Source organism: Protopterus annectens, chromosome 2.part2, assembly GCF_019279795.1.
Source record: "Protopterus annectens isolate FY-2018-M chromosome 2.part2, PAN1.0, whole genome shotgun sequence".
Classification (NCBI taxonomy): Eukaryota; Metazoa; Chordata; order Ceratodontiformes; family Protopteridae; genus Protopterus; species Protopterus annectens.
The window spans coordinates 892,135,740-892,157,000 of NC_056730.1; the positions used below are offsets into that span (position 1 = coordinate 892,135,740).

Genomic DNA, 21,261 nt, shown 5'->3' on the forward strand with positions numbered 1-21,261 from the left:
TGGAGGTAGAGGGAAATGCCTCCATGCTGCCACTAGGGCGTCCAGACATTCGTTCGGCAAGTATACCAACTTGTGTAAGATTTTGAATAAGCAAAGTCAGATTACCGATGGGGTTGATATCAGGGACAATGTCCACATTTTTATTCGAAAATAGAGGCTGTGAGCCAGTATGCATGTCATTAGCCATAAAACAAACAGACTAAAACCAAAAAAGTAACAAACTAATGAAATTCAAAAAAGCCAAAAAACATATATGTGTATATGTATGTCTGTATATGTGTATGTATGTGTATGTATATGTTTATATGTGTGTATATATATATATATATATATATATATATATATATATATATATATATGTATGTATATTTTAAATAAGTATGCTGCTATTTGAATGTAAAATGTATACCCATATGGGTTTATGTATTTGTATATTTTATTATTTTATATAATGGTAGACTTAACATTTATGAAATGCATTTTATCTTATGATGTTTTATTTTGATGTCCTCTTTAAGACTTGATTGTTGGTTAGTGTGATGGGTACGCTGAAGCATATGATCTAATTGTATCTCCTATTTAAATATTGGATGAATGTAATTATTTTGTACTGATGAAGGGTGTAGACCCGAAAGCTTTGCAATAAAGTGTTTGGTGTGTTATAGAGTTGAAGTCATACGGCATACAGACTCTGGAAATGGAGCCAACACTGCAGATGCTCCATGAAAAGTGCTAAGGTAATTTCTATAGAATAGTAGCTGGTAGTATTGATGCTACTAAAGTCTGAGGGCCTATAGCAGGGGTCTGACATACAGATGTGCCTTGTGAGCATGAAAGTGGCACCTTCCATATGACCTAAAATTATGAGCAAGAATTTTGTTATGCCATCCTACACAAGCAGAAAGCTGCTAAAATGTCAACTGCAGGAATGTCCTCTTGCCATTACACATGAAGGTACTGCACTCTAAGGTACCTAGGACACATCCCAACTAAGCTTACACATTGTACAGGGAAAAGCTGCAACCTGCATGGTTTAGCCATAATGTCTAGTCAACTGAACAGTCTGGCCAGAGATGAAGCTTGTTCTGTCAATTCCTAGGATGGTACAGCTAGGAGACATTTATCTATTTAGAGAATGATTTTGGTTTCCTATAGCCTCAGGAGAGCAGGTTTCATGAGCATGCCCCTTGGCAAATACCTAGAGGGCAGGGGTGAGATCAGAAGGTTGGCATCTGAATTGGTATTGACGGAGTCCCATCCAAATGTACACAAAGCTCCTGGACTACTGAGAATTTGTATGTGGGAGTAGTTGTACTGAAGGTCCAAACAGCACTTCCAGTCTCCTCTTGACAAGGATGGGAAAATATCTGCATCAAGTCCACTCAAAAATTTTGTTTTGAGACAAACTCATTTAGCTAAGTGATGTCCAACACAGACTTGAGAGGTTCTTTGTCTTCTTTTGCACCAGAAAAAAAAAAATCTGGAACAATATTCTTGAATTATCTAGTCTTGGGAGACCTCCTGGATGGCTATCCTACTTAGGAGGTCAAGACCCCCTGCCATGCCTTGCCTGGATCTTCTGATGGGTTGGAACATCTGGCAGGGTTCTTTGATTTTGGGGACCATTTGATGAAGGGGATTTGATAACTTCTGGTCATAATATGCAGATCCATCTGTTATGTTTAATTTGAATCTACTTAGCTACACAGAGGGACCGGTGCGACTGGTTGGCATAAACCAGACACTGTAGTGAGAAGCAGCCCTTAAAAATGCTCCCATACTTCATAGCCTGCTATCCATCCTTCAGACAAGGATGGATTAAATGATGCACAGATTATCAAAGTACATCTTTGTCGTCTCTACTTTCTCTACCTAAGGATGCCAAATTACCTGGCCTATGTGGTATACTTCCAGAGGGACCTTACTAACCAAATCACCCTTTGTAAATGAGAGGTTGTCAGAGGGGATCATCAGTGATCAGATCAAGGCCCAAAATGCAGTGCCCCCTACCTTGACAAACTGCATGATTAAGGTAATCAATATGGCTGAGGGCCTGGTCAGAGTTGCAGCAACTGGCATTGCTATGCATAAATATGTCTGACTCAGTGTCACTCTTCACTGAGGATGCCAAGAAGGCCTTTATGGACTCTGCATTCACTGGTCTTCTCCTTTCTGTGATTAAGTAGGCACATCAAGAACATGGAAAACCAGGACAAAATTCTCATCACCATGAGCATCAAATTTTAGCGTGCACAGCAGCATTTACAAAAAATGCAGAGAAGCTAGCATTAGATGAGGTTCTACCACGGGCCCTATCAGCATCACCAAGTGAGAGCAGGAAAGGGCTAAGGCCAGGACTCCTTTAGTAATGGCATTGTATACAAAGGTAGAGATGACCACCACTAGTAAAGACATCATGGGCTATTCATAAATAGCCATCAGCAACTATATGCCGTTCCCTAGTTGCTTAACTATGTAGGGGGTCTATATGTACACTGGAACAGAAGTGGAATTGCATACTTAGGAGTCCAGCTGAATCTCATCCTCCACCAGATTTTTAATTCTTCATTTAATGAGACAGCATCAACATGTACACACTGCTGGACACATAGGCCACACTGTCTTTGGACTGTCTTTGGAACTGGCTTTATAATTACTGTCACGACATTTATTCTTCCACTTATGTTTTATTTAGCCAATACAATTTCAGACCTGGTTCCAATGATGAGGCTCAGGGCCTTACAGATGCAAGTGGTGACCATCGTCTGGGTAGGTGAACAATTAAAGATCTCTGCTCAGAAACTCAATGGTTTCAGGTCCTTGGGAGGGCTAGGTCCCAGCTTGGAATGAAATTTTCTAGCAGCATATTATGGAACAGTTCTGTGTTGGAAGAATCAAATGTATAATGCAGTTTTGAAGAAATCAGAAATAGGGGCTGAAACTTTGAGGAATACTTCTGATGTTTTGGGATCTGGGAAAAGGATGTTAACTTCCTTCAAACAAGGAGGTAATGTTCAACTTCAGGAATGGTCTTGGACTGGCTAGATCTGTGAGTTGATTGCTAGTGCTGCATATTATACAAGCAACATAAGTTTCCAGTAGGTGGTAGAGACCAGGTGTTCAAGACTGAGGGTCGAAAAGGTCTACAGTTTTAGGACACATTTATTAATTGGAGGGAGGATGTGTGTTACACCTGTGGGTCTGAAGTTTCAGTATCTGCTTGTGACTGCCTTCAAAGGAAGTGGGAGGTTTGTGTTGACGAGGAATGGTTCCTGCCTGTATTGGATATATGGATCAAATTTACACAGAGGATGCTTAGGTCCAGCAAGCACCATCAGCAGCCTATAAGGTAACTCTGGAATCAATTCCAGGTTTATGTGTAGTTACTAAGTAAGCAGCTCAGGAGACCACCAGGGATCCTATCCCAGCTTCATAACTGCCTCAGGATCATACAGCAGGTGAGTGGAGGCTGAAGGAATCAAACTCTGGAAAACAGGAAGCAGTTTGTTAACAGTTCATACCCTTAATCTCCACACTATCAGCTTGGGAAAACTGGGAAGAAATAACTGGAATCACTACTGCACAGGAATAAAGGGCTTTGCTTCTGGCAGCTCCAAGAAGCATGACCAGATCTATTCTTCACAAATACTTTGGATGATAATGTGTTTAGCAAATTTTTATGCACTTTTTGTCTAGCTAGAATATAACTTGTACTTTTACCACAGATTATTTTGCCAAAGATAAACTTGAAATGTCAGTTTCAAGTAAGCTTTACTGAAAACAAATCAAGGAAATTCATTGTTTTTAATAGTTTACTATTATGACTTTTTAGTTGTATTGGTTAAGGGTGTTCAGTGGTCACTTTAACAATGAAGACAGCTTAATTAACTGAATGTTTTATTAGTTTTTTCAACCTTTTTTTAAAGGAAATGCTGTGTATGGAAGTTATCTGATGAAATTCAGTGATTTGGAATAAAGGAACGGAAGAGCTTATCGTAACTGCATTGCAGTGATTCTTTCAATTATGATCATTCATTTTTTTGTTTTGTAGTTGACAATTACATTGTTTTTGATTAAAAGAAATTCCTAATCTAAACTAACAGAGCCTGGAGAAGAAATAAAAGCGACAGTTAACAGAAATAATGCTGGTCACAAACAAATATTATATCAATGGCAATTATAAAAAAAAAAAAAAAAAAACTAACTACATAGTCCAGGTCTTCAGACTTTTAAAACAGACAGTTGCATCATGTATCTACAGTGGGCCATACGGGTGTTCAAATTCAGAAACTGTGAAATATAATTTAATATTATGAGGCTACACAGACTTAAGGCACTTTTTTCCTCCAAATGACTTGTGACAAGTACATAACATAAACCAAGAATGGATTGAAAATGAGGATACTTACACAGCAGTACAGGAAAAGACATTGTAAACCACAGAAAAGTATACCTTACAAAGTACTTAAGTTCAGAAAGGTCACACAAGAACCAAATTAAACATTAAGTAATTGCTACACAAAGTTCAAGTAGGAGTTGCAACTTTACAGATACTGATTCAGAAATAAAAATCATCTTACCCAAAGTTGCTACTTAGAAAATGTCAGATGAAAGGAAACAGCAAACACAATTATTCATTACAAAAACTTATTCAGCCTGCAAATTTATTTAGAAAACTAAGGCATAATAACATAGTATAGTATTAAAAAAGTGAAAAGTAAGCAAGACAGTAGACAGAAAATACAGACAGATCCATCACTAGAATGAAAGCAGAGACGGTACAAGATGTCAGAAATTAAAAAAACAAAACAAAAAAAAAAACTATGCACTGTGAGAAATAAAACATGTAGAAAATTTGCATAAAGGACAGATCATTTTAAAAGAATGTATTTAGATCAATATCAAGGCAAGACAAACTTCAGAGCAAAAAAGAATAATTAAAACTCGGTGAATACCATAGGAGATAGTTTGTAGATAAAAGACTAACAGTGTGACTTAAGTGTCAACATGACACAAGAAAGTGAAAAGAATTTAATGTGTATGTACTCCATTCACGTGAACAATTTAATGTGTATGTACATCATTCACATAGATATGAGGAAGAACCGTCATGAAGAAAGTCCCCATTCAGGTAAAAAGATAAATATGCTTATAGATTCAGGTTAGTTAATGCCAAGTGCAACATTAGAACCTCTGAAATCAAAAATATAAACATCCTGTTCTCTAAATCCAATGCTAATACTGTGACACTTCCAAAGAGATAATACAAGCAACAATAATAAGTTTGGACAAAGTCTATACTTTTTTCCACAAGTTAAAGCATTTTTGTTAAGATTACCTGACAAGAAAGAGACAACTGATCCAGATGCCTTGCCTCACAAACTTTAGAGATGTGAATGCTGCAAGGATGACAATTATTCTAATACCAAGAAAGTACTTTCAATGGACTGCTTTTTTTTTACAAAAACATTTTTACAAAAACTATAGAAACAGCAAACAAGGTTCTTCCAGGTAAAGCACTTACAAAACAAAAGACTTGGTTCATTATCACATTTAAATCAAAATAGTTAATTTTGCCATTTAATAAACACAGAGTGCCACCAAACAGATGACACTATTATAGACAGTGTTGCTTACAGTTCCTTCTAAAGAGGGATGGATTCGTCAAACTGGAAAGCAAAATTACGGTTCAGGAAGGCTAACATGTTAAAAGTTCCAAAATCAAATAAGGTTAATGGATCAGAATAAAAAAGAGCACCCCTTAAATGTATTCTCAGGTCCCGAACTTTGTGATTAATGCTACTAAATGCACAGTACCTCCCACTTAAGGGGTAGAGGAAGACAATGTATGAAACATAACAGAAACTAAATTTGTATATCGCTGTGTTTCCATCTTGTCCCTTTGGACTGTTACTGAACAGATGTTTTATAAGAATGGGGTTCATGAGATCTGTTGCATTAAACAATGGTCAGCAATTCTGGCCTGTACTTTTACTTAGAAGAGAAGGACAAATACCTTGATTGCCAGGTCACAGTGTTCACTGGTGGTAGTAAGTTGTTCGATATGCCGATCCACCTCGGCTACGGATAAACTACAGCTGCTCTTCTTTCTGCCACACACGACATTCTCCAATCCTGTCAATACTCGCTGCAGCTCTGAGTTCAGGTCACTACAGTTATCTGAAAAGGTGGAACAATTAGGGGAAGGAAAAAAATCAAGACCTAGACATATCAAAAACATATGTGCTTTCTGAAAGGAGACCAATAAAAACTTATGTAACAGAACATCTGAGAGCAAATAACCAAACTTTACAACATTCAGCTGGTAAGGCAGCACTTCTTCCATGGCAGATTTCAAAGAATAGTGAGTACGTAACTTCTTTATCCGATGTTGTCAATTTTCATTTTATCTTCAACTGACGGGACAGAGTCCCCAGCTGCCTATAATCCTGGGTGGACCTTAAGTAAGGATATTCCTGAGCACAGTTGAACCAAATAATGCTCTACCCCTGGAGACCAGATCCAATTTGTAATGAGTAACAAATGTATGGGGAAGTAGCCCAAGTTGCTGCTGCACATATGTCTTCCATGCATGCTCTGGATAAAAAAACTGAAGTTGTCATGGATCAAGTTGAATGAGCTTGTACCGGTTTTGTCAAGGTAATACCCAATTTGTTAAACATGAATGAAATGTAATCAGTTAGCCATATGGCTAAAGTGACTTTTGTGACTGGTTTACCCAATTTCAAATCTGCAAAGTAAACAAACAATTGGTCTGATTTTCTGATCTCTGTTGTTCTGTCCAGATAAAAAACATAACTGCTTGTGAACGTCCAATAAATGTAATATATGTTCATCCTTGTTTGAAAAACTTGGAAAGAATACTGGTAAATTAATGGATTGGTTGATATTAGATTCTGACATATTGTCCATTTGAATTGCAATTGTCCCTGAAGGCAGAGCATCTTGGAAGGCCTGCAATGCTAAGAGCACTGTTCTCATCTCTAGGACACTGGTATGCAAGTTGGCCTCTTTGGAGGACCACATACCTTGGACTGCTTTCCCCAAAAAGTGTCCCCTCACCCCAGCTGGAAAGCGTCTGTGGTCACTATGGCCTTGGACTGAGGGGGAATGAATGAACAGCCTTGTAGAATGTGATCTGATTCAACCCACCACCTGAGATCTCTCTTGCATACCTGAGTAATTCGTATCCGAGTTGACATGGGTTGGCAAAGTATTGACCACTGTGCTGTTAACCATTGGAGAATCTTAATCTAAAATTTGGCTAATGGTACTAAGGTTATCGCTGCTGACATTGACCCTAGAGCCTGAGGACCAAGTGGGCTGAAATTTTGGTACTGCAGATTAAGTTTTCTGACCTGCGATCTGATAGCTTCACTGCCTCCCACAAGAGTACAAACTATCATTGACTTTGTATTGAAAACTGCTCTTATGAATTCCAAACTTTGAGGTTTAGTTGAGACTTGTCATAGTTTATGGTTATTCCCACATCAGAAAAAGTCAGAAGAACCTGATCTGTTGCCTTACCAATTGATGCCTGGTCAGGGCAGTAATGAGCCAGTCATCTAGATATGGAAACACTTGGAATCTTTGCAGTCTCAAGTGAGCCGCTACTACTGCCATGCATTTGAACACCCTGTGGGGATGTGGTGAGACCAAAGTGCACAGCTCTGCATTGCTAGTGACTGGTTCCCAGCCAGAAGCGTATATACCTTCTGGATTGTCTGTTCATCATTATGTGATAGTATGCATGCTGAAGGTCTATCAAGCACATCCAGTTATCCTTGTCCAGAAAAGGGATATTGGACTGAACCATGACCACCCGAAATTTGATATGTTGAACTGACCTTTTCAAGATGCTGAGATCCAAGACTGGTCTTTGGTCCTCTATTTTCTTTGGCACTAAAGAACCTTGAATAAGTTTTGGATTCTATCTGGTCTGGGCGGATCTCTTGTATAAATTTTTTCTAGTAGGTTTTGAATTTGAATTGCTGCTTCCTCCCTCTAACTGGGTGGAATGTCAGGGATGTTTTCTGAGTAGGTGGAGGAACAGAAAAGGGTATCACATAACCTCTGGATATAATCAGCTGCGCCCAAGTATCATTTGTCATGCGCTGACAGGCTCTTTTGTGCAGGGACAGTTGACCCACAATAGCCTCCATAGATGGACAACTGGCCCTTCTTTCAGGAGCACTGGTAGGGTCTGTTAGAGAAGGAATTTCTGGGACTCTGGTTTTGCTGGTCTCCTCTGCCAAGGGGGTGGTGTCAGCCATTAGAGTTCTCCTCTATGCCCCTAAGGGAACAGTCTCTGTGAGTGTACTGGAAAGGACCCTGGGACTTCTTGAACTACATTTTCTTACCACCTCATTGACTTCTAGAAAAGGATCTTTGAGGGATAAAAAAAACATATGCCCACTGCAGAGAAGGTCTTCCCATCCTTCTCACATCTGGAAAAGGTGTCCTTCACTGTGAACCCAACAATGTGCCATCAAAGGGAGCACTGACGAATAAAGACTTGAAGGGCTCCGCAAAATCACACAGTGCATCTAGGCATGCCTCCTGAAGGAAATGCCTGAACATGCTGACCTTGAGGCACCTTTGGCATAATGTGAAATTAGCCTCATGGAAGAGTTAGAAATGGACTGAAAGATAGCCAACTGAGTTGTCACAGAAGATTGGAAATCTGCAGTTAAGGACCCAGAAAGGGTATTTGAAAGCTCCTTGAGCAAATCCCATTGCAGCAGTAAAATGTGCCAAATAATTCAGCGACCCAAGGCCAAAGGTCACTGGAGCATAGACATGCTTCTCCAACCTGTTCATTCCCCTAGACTCTCTGTTAGGGATGAACAGTAGAACTCTACCTGCAGAGTTCTCTCTTGGTGGCCATTGCCATGACCATGGCATCAACGGGTACTCCCTTTGCCCAAAACTCTTTCCCCAAAGGTGGTGCCAGAATCTTATCTGGTCTCTTGGGTATGGGTTCAACTGGGTTGGGTTCCTTTCAAACTCACTGGGAGACCAGCTCAATGAGCTCATCAGCAGGTGGAGTAACCCAGGAGGTAGACAGGCCACTACCAAAATCTTCTAGCAGCTCCTTGGATGAAGGGCTGCTGGGCATTCAACCACCTCTCTGTTTTAAGATCTCAAGGATGTCTCCAAATGAGACATCTTCAGGAGGTGATAGTGGGGACCCTTCACCTTCATCGAAGTCTGTATCCTCTATGAATGACTCTTGTGGAGAGTCCAAGTGCTTCCTCTTACACTTATTCTTCCTAGGGACTTCCTCAGTGGGATGTTCTGGGGAGGTATAAAAATATATAGTAACTCTCTATTGGGAATCCCGGGGGTCTTAGAGTGACTGTCCCTGTGGAAAGGAATGATGAAGCTCCAGGCGCAGAGATATAAAGGAATAAGGGTGATCCGAGGGGTTAGGATCCATCTGCTGTGCCAGATCAGAGAACGCCCTCTTCACAACCTCAATGGTAGATCTCCCCTATTAGGAGAGAGAAATCCCTGGTGTCAAGAAGACAAGCTACTTGGCTGCTGCCCTCCCCCAGTCTTAAAGCAATCTCCCAGAAGAGGAAGTTGGTGCTGAGCTATCCAGTGCAGAGGCTCCAAGGCACAAAGACAGCTCAGAAAACCTGTGAGTCAACTCCAATGCCTCAGATCCAACAAGGCAGCTTCATATCTGCGAGTGCTCTGGATCCGACTGAACTGGACCACTCAGGGTTACACTCAGAGTTAGCTTCAGATCCGAGCTAGATGGATCTGAGGAATTCTGATCCAGAGACTCCTAAGCCACAGTAGGGATCGGATAAGGAACTTGCAGTGGTGGAGTTGTCAAAGATCGGACCTCCTGTCCCAAATGGGTAGGAGCTGGTTGGGCACCCATCTGACTCTGAGCTGCAAGAATCTTCCTCATCATTCTTTCCACATCCTCTTTCACCAGACTTCTGGACAAGCCAGTGGAAGCCACAGAGGAAGATTTGGAGTGCTGTCTAGCCAAGAGGGGGATGGGACTCTCAAAGGTACAGGATCAATGGATACAGAATAAGTAGTCCTGGGGAGAATAACAGGACCCGAATTTGATGGGTCTGAAAGTTTTGTCAGATCTGAGGAAGTTGAATCTGAAAATGTCTTCTTTTTCAGATGTGAGGGTGGGCCTGCAGACTTTGTCAGATTCAGTTTTTGTCTTTTCTTAGCTGACTCCAAGAAAGAGGAGGATGAGGTTGAAGGTTTCAGGGATGAAGACTTAACATCTTTACACCTAGTTTTTGGGGGGGGGGTTGAGCCCCGGATATAGCATCCTCAAAAACAGAAGGTAAAAGGCCCTTTAAAATATGTTTATTTTTTCATTCAACTAATACCCTAGGATTAAACCCATGGCAAATGGAGCAATCTTCTTGTAAGTGCAACAGGCCAAGGCAGTACACGCACATGGTTAGTGCATCAGACATAAGTATTTTGTGTCCGCATTTTACACATTTTTTTAAACCAGCTGTACTTTTATCTGCCATAATAACAGTAGAAGAGAAAAATTTTAAACAAGAAAAATCCTGACAATACTAATTTACACAAGTACTAAAAATTGTACGACAAAGAGAAAAAGCACTGAAGAAAGGCAATGATACCTCTAGTGATAAGGGACTAAGAAGAGAATACCGTAAAAATTGCAATAAAATAGTAAGATTAAGGAGTTAAAAGATAAATTGGAAAACATTTATCTAGTGAAGCTCGAGAGCAGTGATCAAGAGAGCGACAAACAAGATCTGAGGGGACTTAGGGTGGGTGCATTATGGGTAGGGGACAAGACTGAGAGCTTCTTGGTTACCACAAGTTTTAGTAATGGCTAAGTCAGATCTAAGGATCAGATCCAAACCCATCAGTTGAGTAGAGAAAAAGAAAAATGACATCAGTTGTTATGTTACACAATACAAATAAGGAAAGACAGTGGAATGGTAACCCACAGACCTGACATTATGCTGAAGGTTAACAATTTGATATCTTACATAACCATCTTGTCTTCTCTGGCTTATCACAGTTAATATCATAAAATACATAAGAACAACAGCTGGCACTGTTGGCATGGATTTCAGTAACCTTAACACACAAAACCTGGCTGCAGATAGCTGCAAAGGCACTGGGAAGCTCTTTTAAATTTAAGCTGGACTAATCTTTGTGCTTTTGCTTGTGAACTTAAGATAGAGACAACTCCAACCTAAAACCATGATCTCCATGCATAAAAGAAGAAAATCCAGACAGCAGTGCTGATCTCAGAGAGGATAATGACATGTCCTTTGATGGCCATGGCTAGTGTCAAACAGCAGTGAAAACAGAGATGAAGAAAGCCAAGTAGATACATTTTAGCATACAGTATAACCATTCCAGCATGTGTATTTGTTATTCAGTCTGGTTACAATTAGAGTTTATTGTTTGTATTTAGCTGACTGGCTACTTATCACTTCTCTGAGATTTGATGCATGAATGTATATGGGGTCTTCAACAAGAAAGGTAAACCAATATCCTTGCTCTGCTAAATTACGCTGCTTTGGTGCTGATCTTTGGTCCATGAATGTAATAATTTTGCACCGATTATAATACAACAGAATCTAATTATCTGTGTTCTGCATTGTGGATTATGATCTGCTTTATACACTCATACATTTTATGTTTATGTCCACTTTTGGTAACTGTTTTTACCCTGCAACTTGGTCCTGGATGATAAGTACACCGACCCAATTTCAAATGTAAAATAAAAATATGCATATTCCTACTCAGACAACAAAATGTGTGGAGAAATGGATGGAATACAGGTAATAAACATAGTATAAATCTGATACAAAGAAATCAGGCACATCTGGGTGAACAATGGGGCTGTGAGGATCCCAAAACACATCTGAAAGCACCTGTTAACCAATCATAAAAGCACGTCTGAAGGATCCCATTAACCAATCACAAAAGCACATCTGAAAGAACCTGCTAACCAATCATAAAATCAGTGTTGCTGCAGTGAAGGGGGATGTGAAAAATATTGAGAGAAAAGTAAATGTACTGTTGATGCAAGATTAAAAAATTGTAATTTCTAAATTAATATACAAACAAACTACAAAAATACACACTGCTGTGGCTAGACGCAGAGAGCAAAGCAAGAGTTGGTTGGAGATGTAGGTGCCTGGGTACAGAGAAATAACAGACAGGAGTGGAGCCCCAATCTTGATAAAGAAGGGTATGAAATGTGAGGTCAGAAGGGAAGCAAAACACCAAATCAGGAGTGGGACAAGGTCACAGGCAGGGTTAGCAACTAGGTTAAGTGCCCTGGCAACTAGTGTAGAGGAAGGAAGAACTGGTGGAATGATGCAGTGTGTCATCTAATATACACAAAAAAGTAGATTAGAGACTGGAGTAAGACAGAATAAAAGGAGTAGAAAATGAAGAAGACTGCAATATTCATGAGATTTGCCAGGAGCAGACTGAGAGATTCAAAATCCCAACATAGAGACATACAGTTGTTGACCAAGGTCTTGGACTATGAGAGGTGCAGTCAACTGGTGCAGGACTGCACCTGAAAGGACAGTAATCGTAATAGCCAGTGCAGAATGCGTCACAAAAGTCCAACTTGAGGCACCAGTAGTCACTGATCATGTTATGGCATGGTTTACATTATGGGAAGGGAAAAAAAATAAATCAAAGACAATTGTGTGAGATGTTAGGAGAGTGTGTGTTATGTTATTATGCTCAGGAAGGTGGGTCAGGGATGAGTTGGGAAACTGTGCGCAAAGTGAAGGAGTAAACAAAAATTAGGAATGGATCAGGGATATATTCTTCAGGGCCATGGGCAAATGTGTGAGAAAGCGGCAAAAACATAAGAAGGCCAAATAGGCTAGAGAGGAACATAAGGATAGTAATTATTGCAAAAACAGTGCTTAGAAGAAATGAAAATGAGGGGGTTTGGGAGGTGGAGGAGGCACATTCCAAAGAAGGCAGCAAAACTAGTAGAAAGGTTGCTAAGGGCAGTAATGGCTAAAGTTGAAACGGTGTTAGCAGAAGAGATCAAGAAGGAAAACAAGGTCTCTTCAGGTGTAAAAATGAAAGTAATGGAGGAACAGAACTGTCAGATGGAGCTAAAACTGAAGGGAGAACTCAGAAGAGTGGGGGTACTGAACTTTTACTTTACTTCAGTCTTCACAAGGGACAGCATGGGGAAGGTACCATTCTGGGAGGGAGGCAGGGCAAAATGAGAAGGAGTTTTGTTAGGCTTTCTAGATTATGGAAAAGATCCTTGATTTTGCATGAGGTAATCTGACTTGCTTTTCTATTTAATTCATCTTTACTCTAGACTACTGGCATTGTCCTTGCAAAACACAGTGTTAAGCAGTGCCATCAGCATTTGAGGGCTAGTTTAGAACTTTGGAAAGGATAATATAAAACTGCAATGGGAAATTACGAAGTGGTAACCTTCACTCAGACAGGGGCATGCAAAACAGTAAAAGGGAAACAGTTTTCTCTGGCACAGCTATATTAGGCATCAACCCCCCCCCCCCAACAACCTTTACTTTGACTTAAAGGTGACCAGACTAATGTAATGGGCAACGCTTTTCCACATTAAGCATTTTATATCAAATGATAGCTTATAATGTGGTGCTAAACCTCAGTGACATGATAAATGTATAATACCAAACTATATAAATACATGTTAATGCTGTGCCCAAGAACATTTACAAGTAGAACCTAAATGGGCAACTTTTACTTGCCAGTTAAGACAACTGCACTTGTTTTCTAGAAAAATACTTTCATTTGCTTAGACATCTGATACTACTCTGACCACTCTGTATTCTGATCTCTTAGTCTACATTTGTGACTTTTTAGTTATAAATCCATTAGATCTCACAGAAAACATGAAGAAAAGCATTTTAACATTTTTTCTGTTTCAGAGTAACAAATTGCCAGCATAAAATAAAGTAGACATCACACGCACACAGTCCCCCTCACTCTGAAGGGGGCAGAGAAAGATTTACCACCTTCACATTAACAGTATTTTAAGCTGGGAAAGAGGTACATCTTTTCAGTCTTGACGTGGATACAATCTGATGGTACATCATGATGTAATGCAATGAAAAATAGTGACCGACAAATGTTGAAATCAAGGTTTATTCCCTTTGTGATTAGGGTTGAAGACTTCTAGTTCTGCAGGTAAGCAGAAGTTTTATTCTGCCCACTTAATACCCGGTTTGAAAATGTATTTTCTCTAAAGCAAGTGTCTGATTTTGAGCTAGTAATCATTTTTTCTTGTGTGGTACAACCACAGTATAGTAGTACTGACATGAAAGTTAAATCGCGTGCTTATTTTCACAACATAAAAGTAAAGCACCAATAAAATGTTCAGTGGATAAAGGTATGATCAACTAACAGAAAGGTTTATAAAAAGTAACTCAATTCACCAGGGAGGATGGTACAAAAAGTTTTAATGAAAAGCTGTACAAGCTTTTGCAAATGCTTCATTAGGTTTACAAGTGCTCAATGCCTTTTACAATAAAAATAACGAAAAAAAAGCATCACTTGACTAAAATAAGAACCACCATTGGTCAGTATATGTTATTAAAACATTAAATACATAATCTGTATACAACCATTCAACAAACAAATGTAAACATAACTTATTGTACTTGTCAATGCTTTAAAACTGTTTCTAAACTAATACTACTGTTCAAACCTAGATAAAGCTCAGCTCTCATCATATTAATTCAGCAGCATGTTCTGCCCTGGTTTGTATATCCCCACCCATTTTGCTAATAAACATGGTCTCAATGCCATAAATCTGAAGGCGTCATGTTTATATGTTCACAGGTGATTACTATGATAGCAACTCCAAGGAGCCTTTGTAAACCTAGCCATGTTTCCCAAATAACCAGAGCTTAGAATCAAACCCTGTACCTTGTTTCTGCGAGGTAAAAACCTTAACCATCACCCCCCAAAATTCAGCACCTCAAAAGGGAGGAACAAGGTGAACAATAAATAATATACCTTCAGTCATGAAGCACAAATGAACCACTTTGAATGGTGCAGAACAAGTGAAAAATGGTAAACTCTCATCTCTGGTAGGAAATCAAGCAATTATCAAAAGGCAATAATGAAATAAGCAGAAAGTTTAGATGCTGTAATAAAATGAGAAAAACTTTGTGGTCTCAAACTGACACGTGCACTTGTACAAGATGCATTGGCTAAGTATGATGTCCCGTTACAGGGCTCCTTGAGCAGGACCCGATGCAATTTGTGACAGTCTGATCGAGACGCCATTTTGAAAAGCTTTCACACACCTATTGTTGATAAATAGGAAGAGAAAAAATATATATGGTTGCTAAGGTCTAGTTCCACAACTCCTAGTCAAATTGCAAGTTTAAACACATCATCTGGGCTACATAAACCTAAACTGTTAATCTGCCTCATCCTGCAGTCATGGATTTGATTCAGTCTGTCACCAGCTGCATGCTGTCACATGGACTTGTTTAACTAACACTACTAGCCAACCTCTGAAAAGAAACTAGGTATTTGTGCCTAGTGGGTCTATCCACTTAACAACTGTATAATAAATAATAGGACAGAAGTCTGCTGGTTATGATTTTTGTAAAGTGTAGAAAACAGTCCAAAAGGTGACACTCATGTGGAAGTGGATATAATGGTAGAATGAAAAAAAGAGACAGTTAAATGTATGGACTGAAAAAAATGCAAACAAAAAAAATATACATACTGTGCCAGTCGGATATAAAAGTCAATGACTGTGCTGAATGAAGGGCAATAGATCTTGGGCCATGCCTATATAAAAGTAATGTACAGAATGCTCCAGCTTAGACCATTCAGAAAGGACGCTCACCAGAATGACTGGCACCTTTGGGAATTAGGAAAAACTGCTCTAAACTCCTTGTCTATCTGCTATGCTGACACTAGGTCTTATCACCTGAGGACCTACCTGCTGCTGGAGAAGAATAATGATGCAATCTCTAGGGAATGATGGGTAAGGAGCTCTGATCCTGCTCCTATTAGTGCAGTAACCAGAGGTCTGATGTCCCCTAAACAGCTAAATTAGTGATGCAGAATTTCAAATTCCTTGCACCAAAAACCTGCATCTGGGAAAGGATTTAACCTGATTAAAGGTCAGCTAGAAGTAAGGCTAAAACTTATAACCAAATTAGTGTCTCATGTTGCATCAAAGGTTGGCGTTGAAATGACACAGGAACACGTCTCCAAAAAGTATTTCAAATCTTTATCCTTAAAGCTGATTAAGCACTTTTGTCCCCTTTTATTTTAGGACTTCATTAGTTCCAACTAAACATAAAGACAAGAACCATATTTAAAACTTAGTCATGGATATAAATAAATAAATACATACATAAATAAAAAATTATTTACAGATCATGTGATAAGGTTCAGAGTTACAAATTTAAAGCAGCGACACATTTGAAAAAAGTTTAAAACAGTAAAATTCCATTAGTTAAGCAGTTAAGTATTAAGAGCTAATAAAAATAAATAAATATATGGGTAATGCAGGAAGCATCGGTACTGGTACCATGAAACAGTGCTCTGCCCTCTCAGCTATTCAAGTGAAGAGCAAAAAAAAAAAAAAAGAATACACTTGACCGTATTAAGCCGACCGTATTAGCTTACAGGTAGAAAAGATAATGAAGCAGTATTTGACTCCATTACTTACTATATTTGCTCTGTAATGGCCAGCAAAGATATGGAAGGAACACAATTTCAAATGGATTCAGCATAACACTGACATACCAAAAGTACTTCACAGGAGCTGAGACCAAGGTTCCAGGAGCACTACATAGGACCAATTACCACATAGAGTTAGGTAACATTCCCTGAAGGGAGGTCCCTGCTAATAATGAAGGCCTGGCACTGTGTCACTACTATGAACACCAATGCTTGGTGGTGATCTGGGGATGTGCAGCAGATAGGATAGGCATGCAATAATGTATCTTATGCCTAGCAAGCAGAGAATGCCACTCTGAGGGGGAACATCAGAAGATTGTGACTTCTATCCTCATACCAGGAACCTGGGTTCATCTCCATGTAATGCAACATGACAGGAGATCCTGCAGTCTTGAGGTGCCGTCCTTCAGATGTCACAAGGAACTAAGATCCAAACCGCAGGAGTTGGTAATAATCAAATGTTAAACATACCATGGCTGAACGGCCCGAATCAGTATAACGCCACCACTGGATGGACTGAAAAAGAGCCTAGTCTGCATAACTATATTTAAACACATATCACATAAAAACAAATTTAAAAAGATGCAGAAGTGGGCCAGATGCTTCAACGTAGGAGGTGGGATGCATAATCAGCTGCTTAAAATAAAGCTGCGCTGTGGCTACAGACATGACTTCCATCTGGAATCTGTCTGACACCAGTGTGGTTCCCTTGAAATTGCGCTCCTGAAGAGAGACAAAAGCTGGTGTTGTGCTTAATAGTATGGACTGGTGTCTCAGATCCCCCCACAAACAGAAGATCTAGCACTAAAGATTATTCGTCATCTAGTTTCAGACTGTTCTTTGAAATGCAATCAACCAAATTACCTTTGCAACAGATCTGAGTTCAAAATGCATGGAACTTATTTGTATTCCAAGTACATTATGAACACAACAGTTACTCCCCCAGCTGAGTTCTGAAGTACGTGACTAGACTTCAAGGGACTGCAAAGCAAAATTAAATGTAGGCTGCAACTCATTTCCTTTGCTTCTTTTTGGAAGCTTTAATGACATGAGATTTGTGAAATGCATATAATCATTTACAACAACATATTAAAAGCTGAAGCATACATTTACTAGTTTCCTATCAAACAGGTTTTGCTCTGCCACTTTAAAGCACTTTTACAGCTACAAACAGAAAAAAACAGCACTTTCTTATTCTTTAGCTATACAGACTTTATATCAATAAAACAAATGTTCATTTAAAAGGCACTGTTAAGTCAGAAAAGCATTCTGCATTCTGTGAAATGAGACTTGGCTTTACAAGTTATTCTCCCTATTTATTGTCTGCTTAATTGCTAACTAAGTGCTGCAAATATCTTTGAAGGCAGAATAGCATCTAAAAGTTCAACAGCCCTCTTAGAAATGGACAGAAATCTAACCAGGGATTTTTTTTTCAACTTTGATGACATGTTTATAAAACATACTTCATGGCCAGAGATATCTGAACCTAAACATGACACCTATAACCCAACTGATGAGCTAGTGTGCCAAAGAAGCCAAATACATATACATACACAAACACACAAGTAACAAACATGCAGACAATAAAACAAATAAATGTTAGCTTAAGGTTTGAAGAGATACCAGGACAAACAGTTATTCACTTCCAATGTGCAATGCTGACATCTCTAATCACACCACCTGAAGAAAGTTAGTTCTATTTGCCTGGCGTTTCCTGTATAGTGTTCTCTCATCATCAGAATACATTAGTACCTTGTCTTCCATAATGATAAGACATAAAATTAAATGCAGATGAAATACTGCATCAGCTATAAACCTATTTTTTATGTAGAATAAAACAGGTTTACAAAATTGCTAAACACAACAACATTATTACTGCTGTTTATCAGTTAACTGGCTAATGTGGGCTGGTATGAAAAGCCTTCCTGTTCATTCAAGCAAAGACTTGGGCCAATGAAAGCATCAAAACAGGCAAATGGAGGGCCAAGATACAGCAGCCAGTGGTGATGCAATACAGTTAAAAAGCAATCAGTGATGATGCAATACAGTTAAAAAGCAATCAGTGGTGATGCAATACAGTGAAAAGATGGTAATCATATTAAGTGGAGGTAATAACATTTTATAGACAGGAACAGCACTGACAATGTAAAAATGGCAACCGCAAAGGACAGGGCTAGCCTTTGGTCAACTGGTGCTCTAGGCAAAAGGGCACCACCGTGCCCCTCCCCTACACCAATCGGTGACCCTATTCTAGTCTACCTACACCATCCAGACTACAGTTTTCTTCCTTTTTCTCATACTTTGTCTTACTCTTCAGTTTTTCTTGTGCTCATTCAACACATTTAAAGAAAAAATGTTCCATCTGTTGTCTATTTTTAGTCTTCCTCACATTAGGGGTTCAGATCAGATACTTGGATCAGACTCAGCTGTTATTCTAGCTTGTGGCCACCAACAAACTCTCGAGCTCCTTCCCTACCCATAATGCACAAACCCTAACATCCCTCAGATCTTGTTTGCAGCATGACATGAAGACCATAAAGAAGTGTCATAATTAGAGTTCAACACATGGGACATATGATGCCCCAAGAATTTCATTCCCCCAGAATTCACTTCTGATAAATGAGTGGGGATGGATGATGGGGAGTTGAGGAAGTATGAAAAGAGACAACACAGATGGAATGTTATGGTAAGTATATAACTTCTTTATCTGATGTCAGTTTTCATTCTTCCTCAATGCATGGAACAGAGTCCCCAGCTATCTAAATTCCTGGATCGATTTTAATGAAGGATATTCCTGAGTACGGCTGAGGCAAAGGTCTCTCTCTCGAGACTGGCTCCAATTTGTAATGAATGATAATGGTATTAGGATTTGACCAAGTAGATGTCCCATAACTAAACTCCATGCATAGTCTAAACTGGAACATAGTGGAAGTGGTCACAGGTGAGGTTGAAAGAGCTTGTATTGGTTTGTTAGGGGGAAATTCATTTTAGTGGAAACAGAATATAGTCCGTCAACCGCTTGGTTATAGTTACGTTTGTGACAAAATTGCTCATTTTGTGATGAGACAAGGAAGCCAAGATTTGATCCGTCTTCCTAAGTTGTTAGTTCTGTGCAGGCAAAAACACCATTATCTATAAACATCTAGTAAGTGCAGCATATAGTCTCCTTTACTTGGAAAGTCTGGGAAAAAATAATGGCAGGTTAATTTGGTTGGGTAATGCTGGATTCTGACACTGCTCTTAGTAGGGAGTAAAGCATTGGTGTGTGAAGTGTCCATATACATGTGGGAAAACAAGATGGGGACTTAGAATATAATGCCTGAAGTTCTGGCATTATCAAATGGAAATAAATGTAACTAAAAGGACAAGTTCTATGTGAGGAATTTTAGACTACATTTGGCTGTAGTTTGAAAGAAGACTGTTCACCGTACCAACTGTATGGGATCTTTGTAAGGAGGTCTATGTAAAATAAAGCCATTTAAAAAAAAATGATTTGCAAAGTTTAGAAGGTGCCAGAGAAGAATTCTGAAAATTTACATAGAAATTCGAGAAAGGCTGTGAGAAGTTAAACATTCGATAAACTAGTACCCTCTTAAAATAAACTTGCTAGAAGTTTAAGGACTAGAATGCATCAGAGCTGTGAAAGGTTCTACCTAATACTGCTGTACTCAAAATCCTTTGCATAACTTTCTGTAGAAATTCCTCATATAGAGTTGTTATGGGAAGGTAACAGAATGGAACCAATGGTTGAAAACGAAAGCATAGGCTGCCTGGCTGTCGACATAATCAGAAAAAACATGCAGTCAGTTTTAAGCTAGAGATGTGCAGATGAATCATGCTTGTCAAGTGAGACAGAAGTTCTATAGACAGATCTAAAATCGAAGGTGAGTACAGAAAAAAAAAAAAAAAAGAGGTGAAAGGGAAGGCGAACCATCTTAGTTGAGGTTAGTAAGATACAGTGAGGATGGCTTGTTCTTCAACGTGAACAAGTTGGAAGAATATAAAACATGACAGGCACTTACAATGCATCTTGAAGATCACTTCAGAAAGCAGCAAACCTTTCATTATTAATTTACTTCTTTTGTTCAAGTTCTGGAGAAATGGGTGGTCATATCCGATGATGTCAAATTTGACATAGCTTTGGATGCAGTTTTGTTCTTTCTTTCAGTTCTGAAGAAGCAGAGACTACAGATGCTGAGAAACTAAACCTTTTGGCAGATCTTTACATTTTGCATGGGAGGGGGTTGAGCCTCACCAATGACTTTGGGAGAATAAAAAGGAAGATGGCAGTAAAGCCTTTAATATTTAACATCAGTTTATTCTCTTCTGTCCGCAGAAACTCACAATAAAAACTGCAGTCCTAAACATAACCAAGGTTGTATCAATGGAATTTAAAGAACAACAAACATTGTATATAAAAAATATTGATAGTAATAAAACACTGGCACCAACATGGAAAAATAAAGCTATAAAATAAACGGTCACAATAATGGAGAAAAATGACTGGTAAATAACAAAAAAGTTTTG

At 39.1% G+C, this 21,261-nt stretch overlaps 1 protein-coding gene across 2 annotated transcripts in view; it reads right to left on the minus strand.

Moving 5' to 3' along the window:
* The window catches only part of MCC (MCC regulator of WNT signaling pathway), a 1,047,208-nt gene that overhangs the window by 466,480 nt on the left and 559,467 nt on the right, over positions 1–21,261 (minus strand). For both annotated transcript variants that reach the window (XM_044064211.1, XM_044064210.1), the window contains exon 5: positions 6,017–6,180. In XM_044064211.1, coding sequence (XP_043920146.1) covers positions 6,017–6,180 — 164 coding nt within the window. The remainder of the gene's footprint in view (positions 1–6,016; positions 6,181–21,261) is intronic.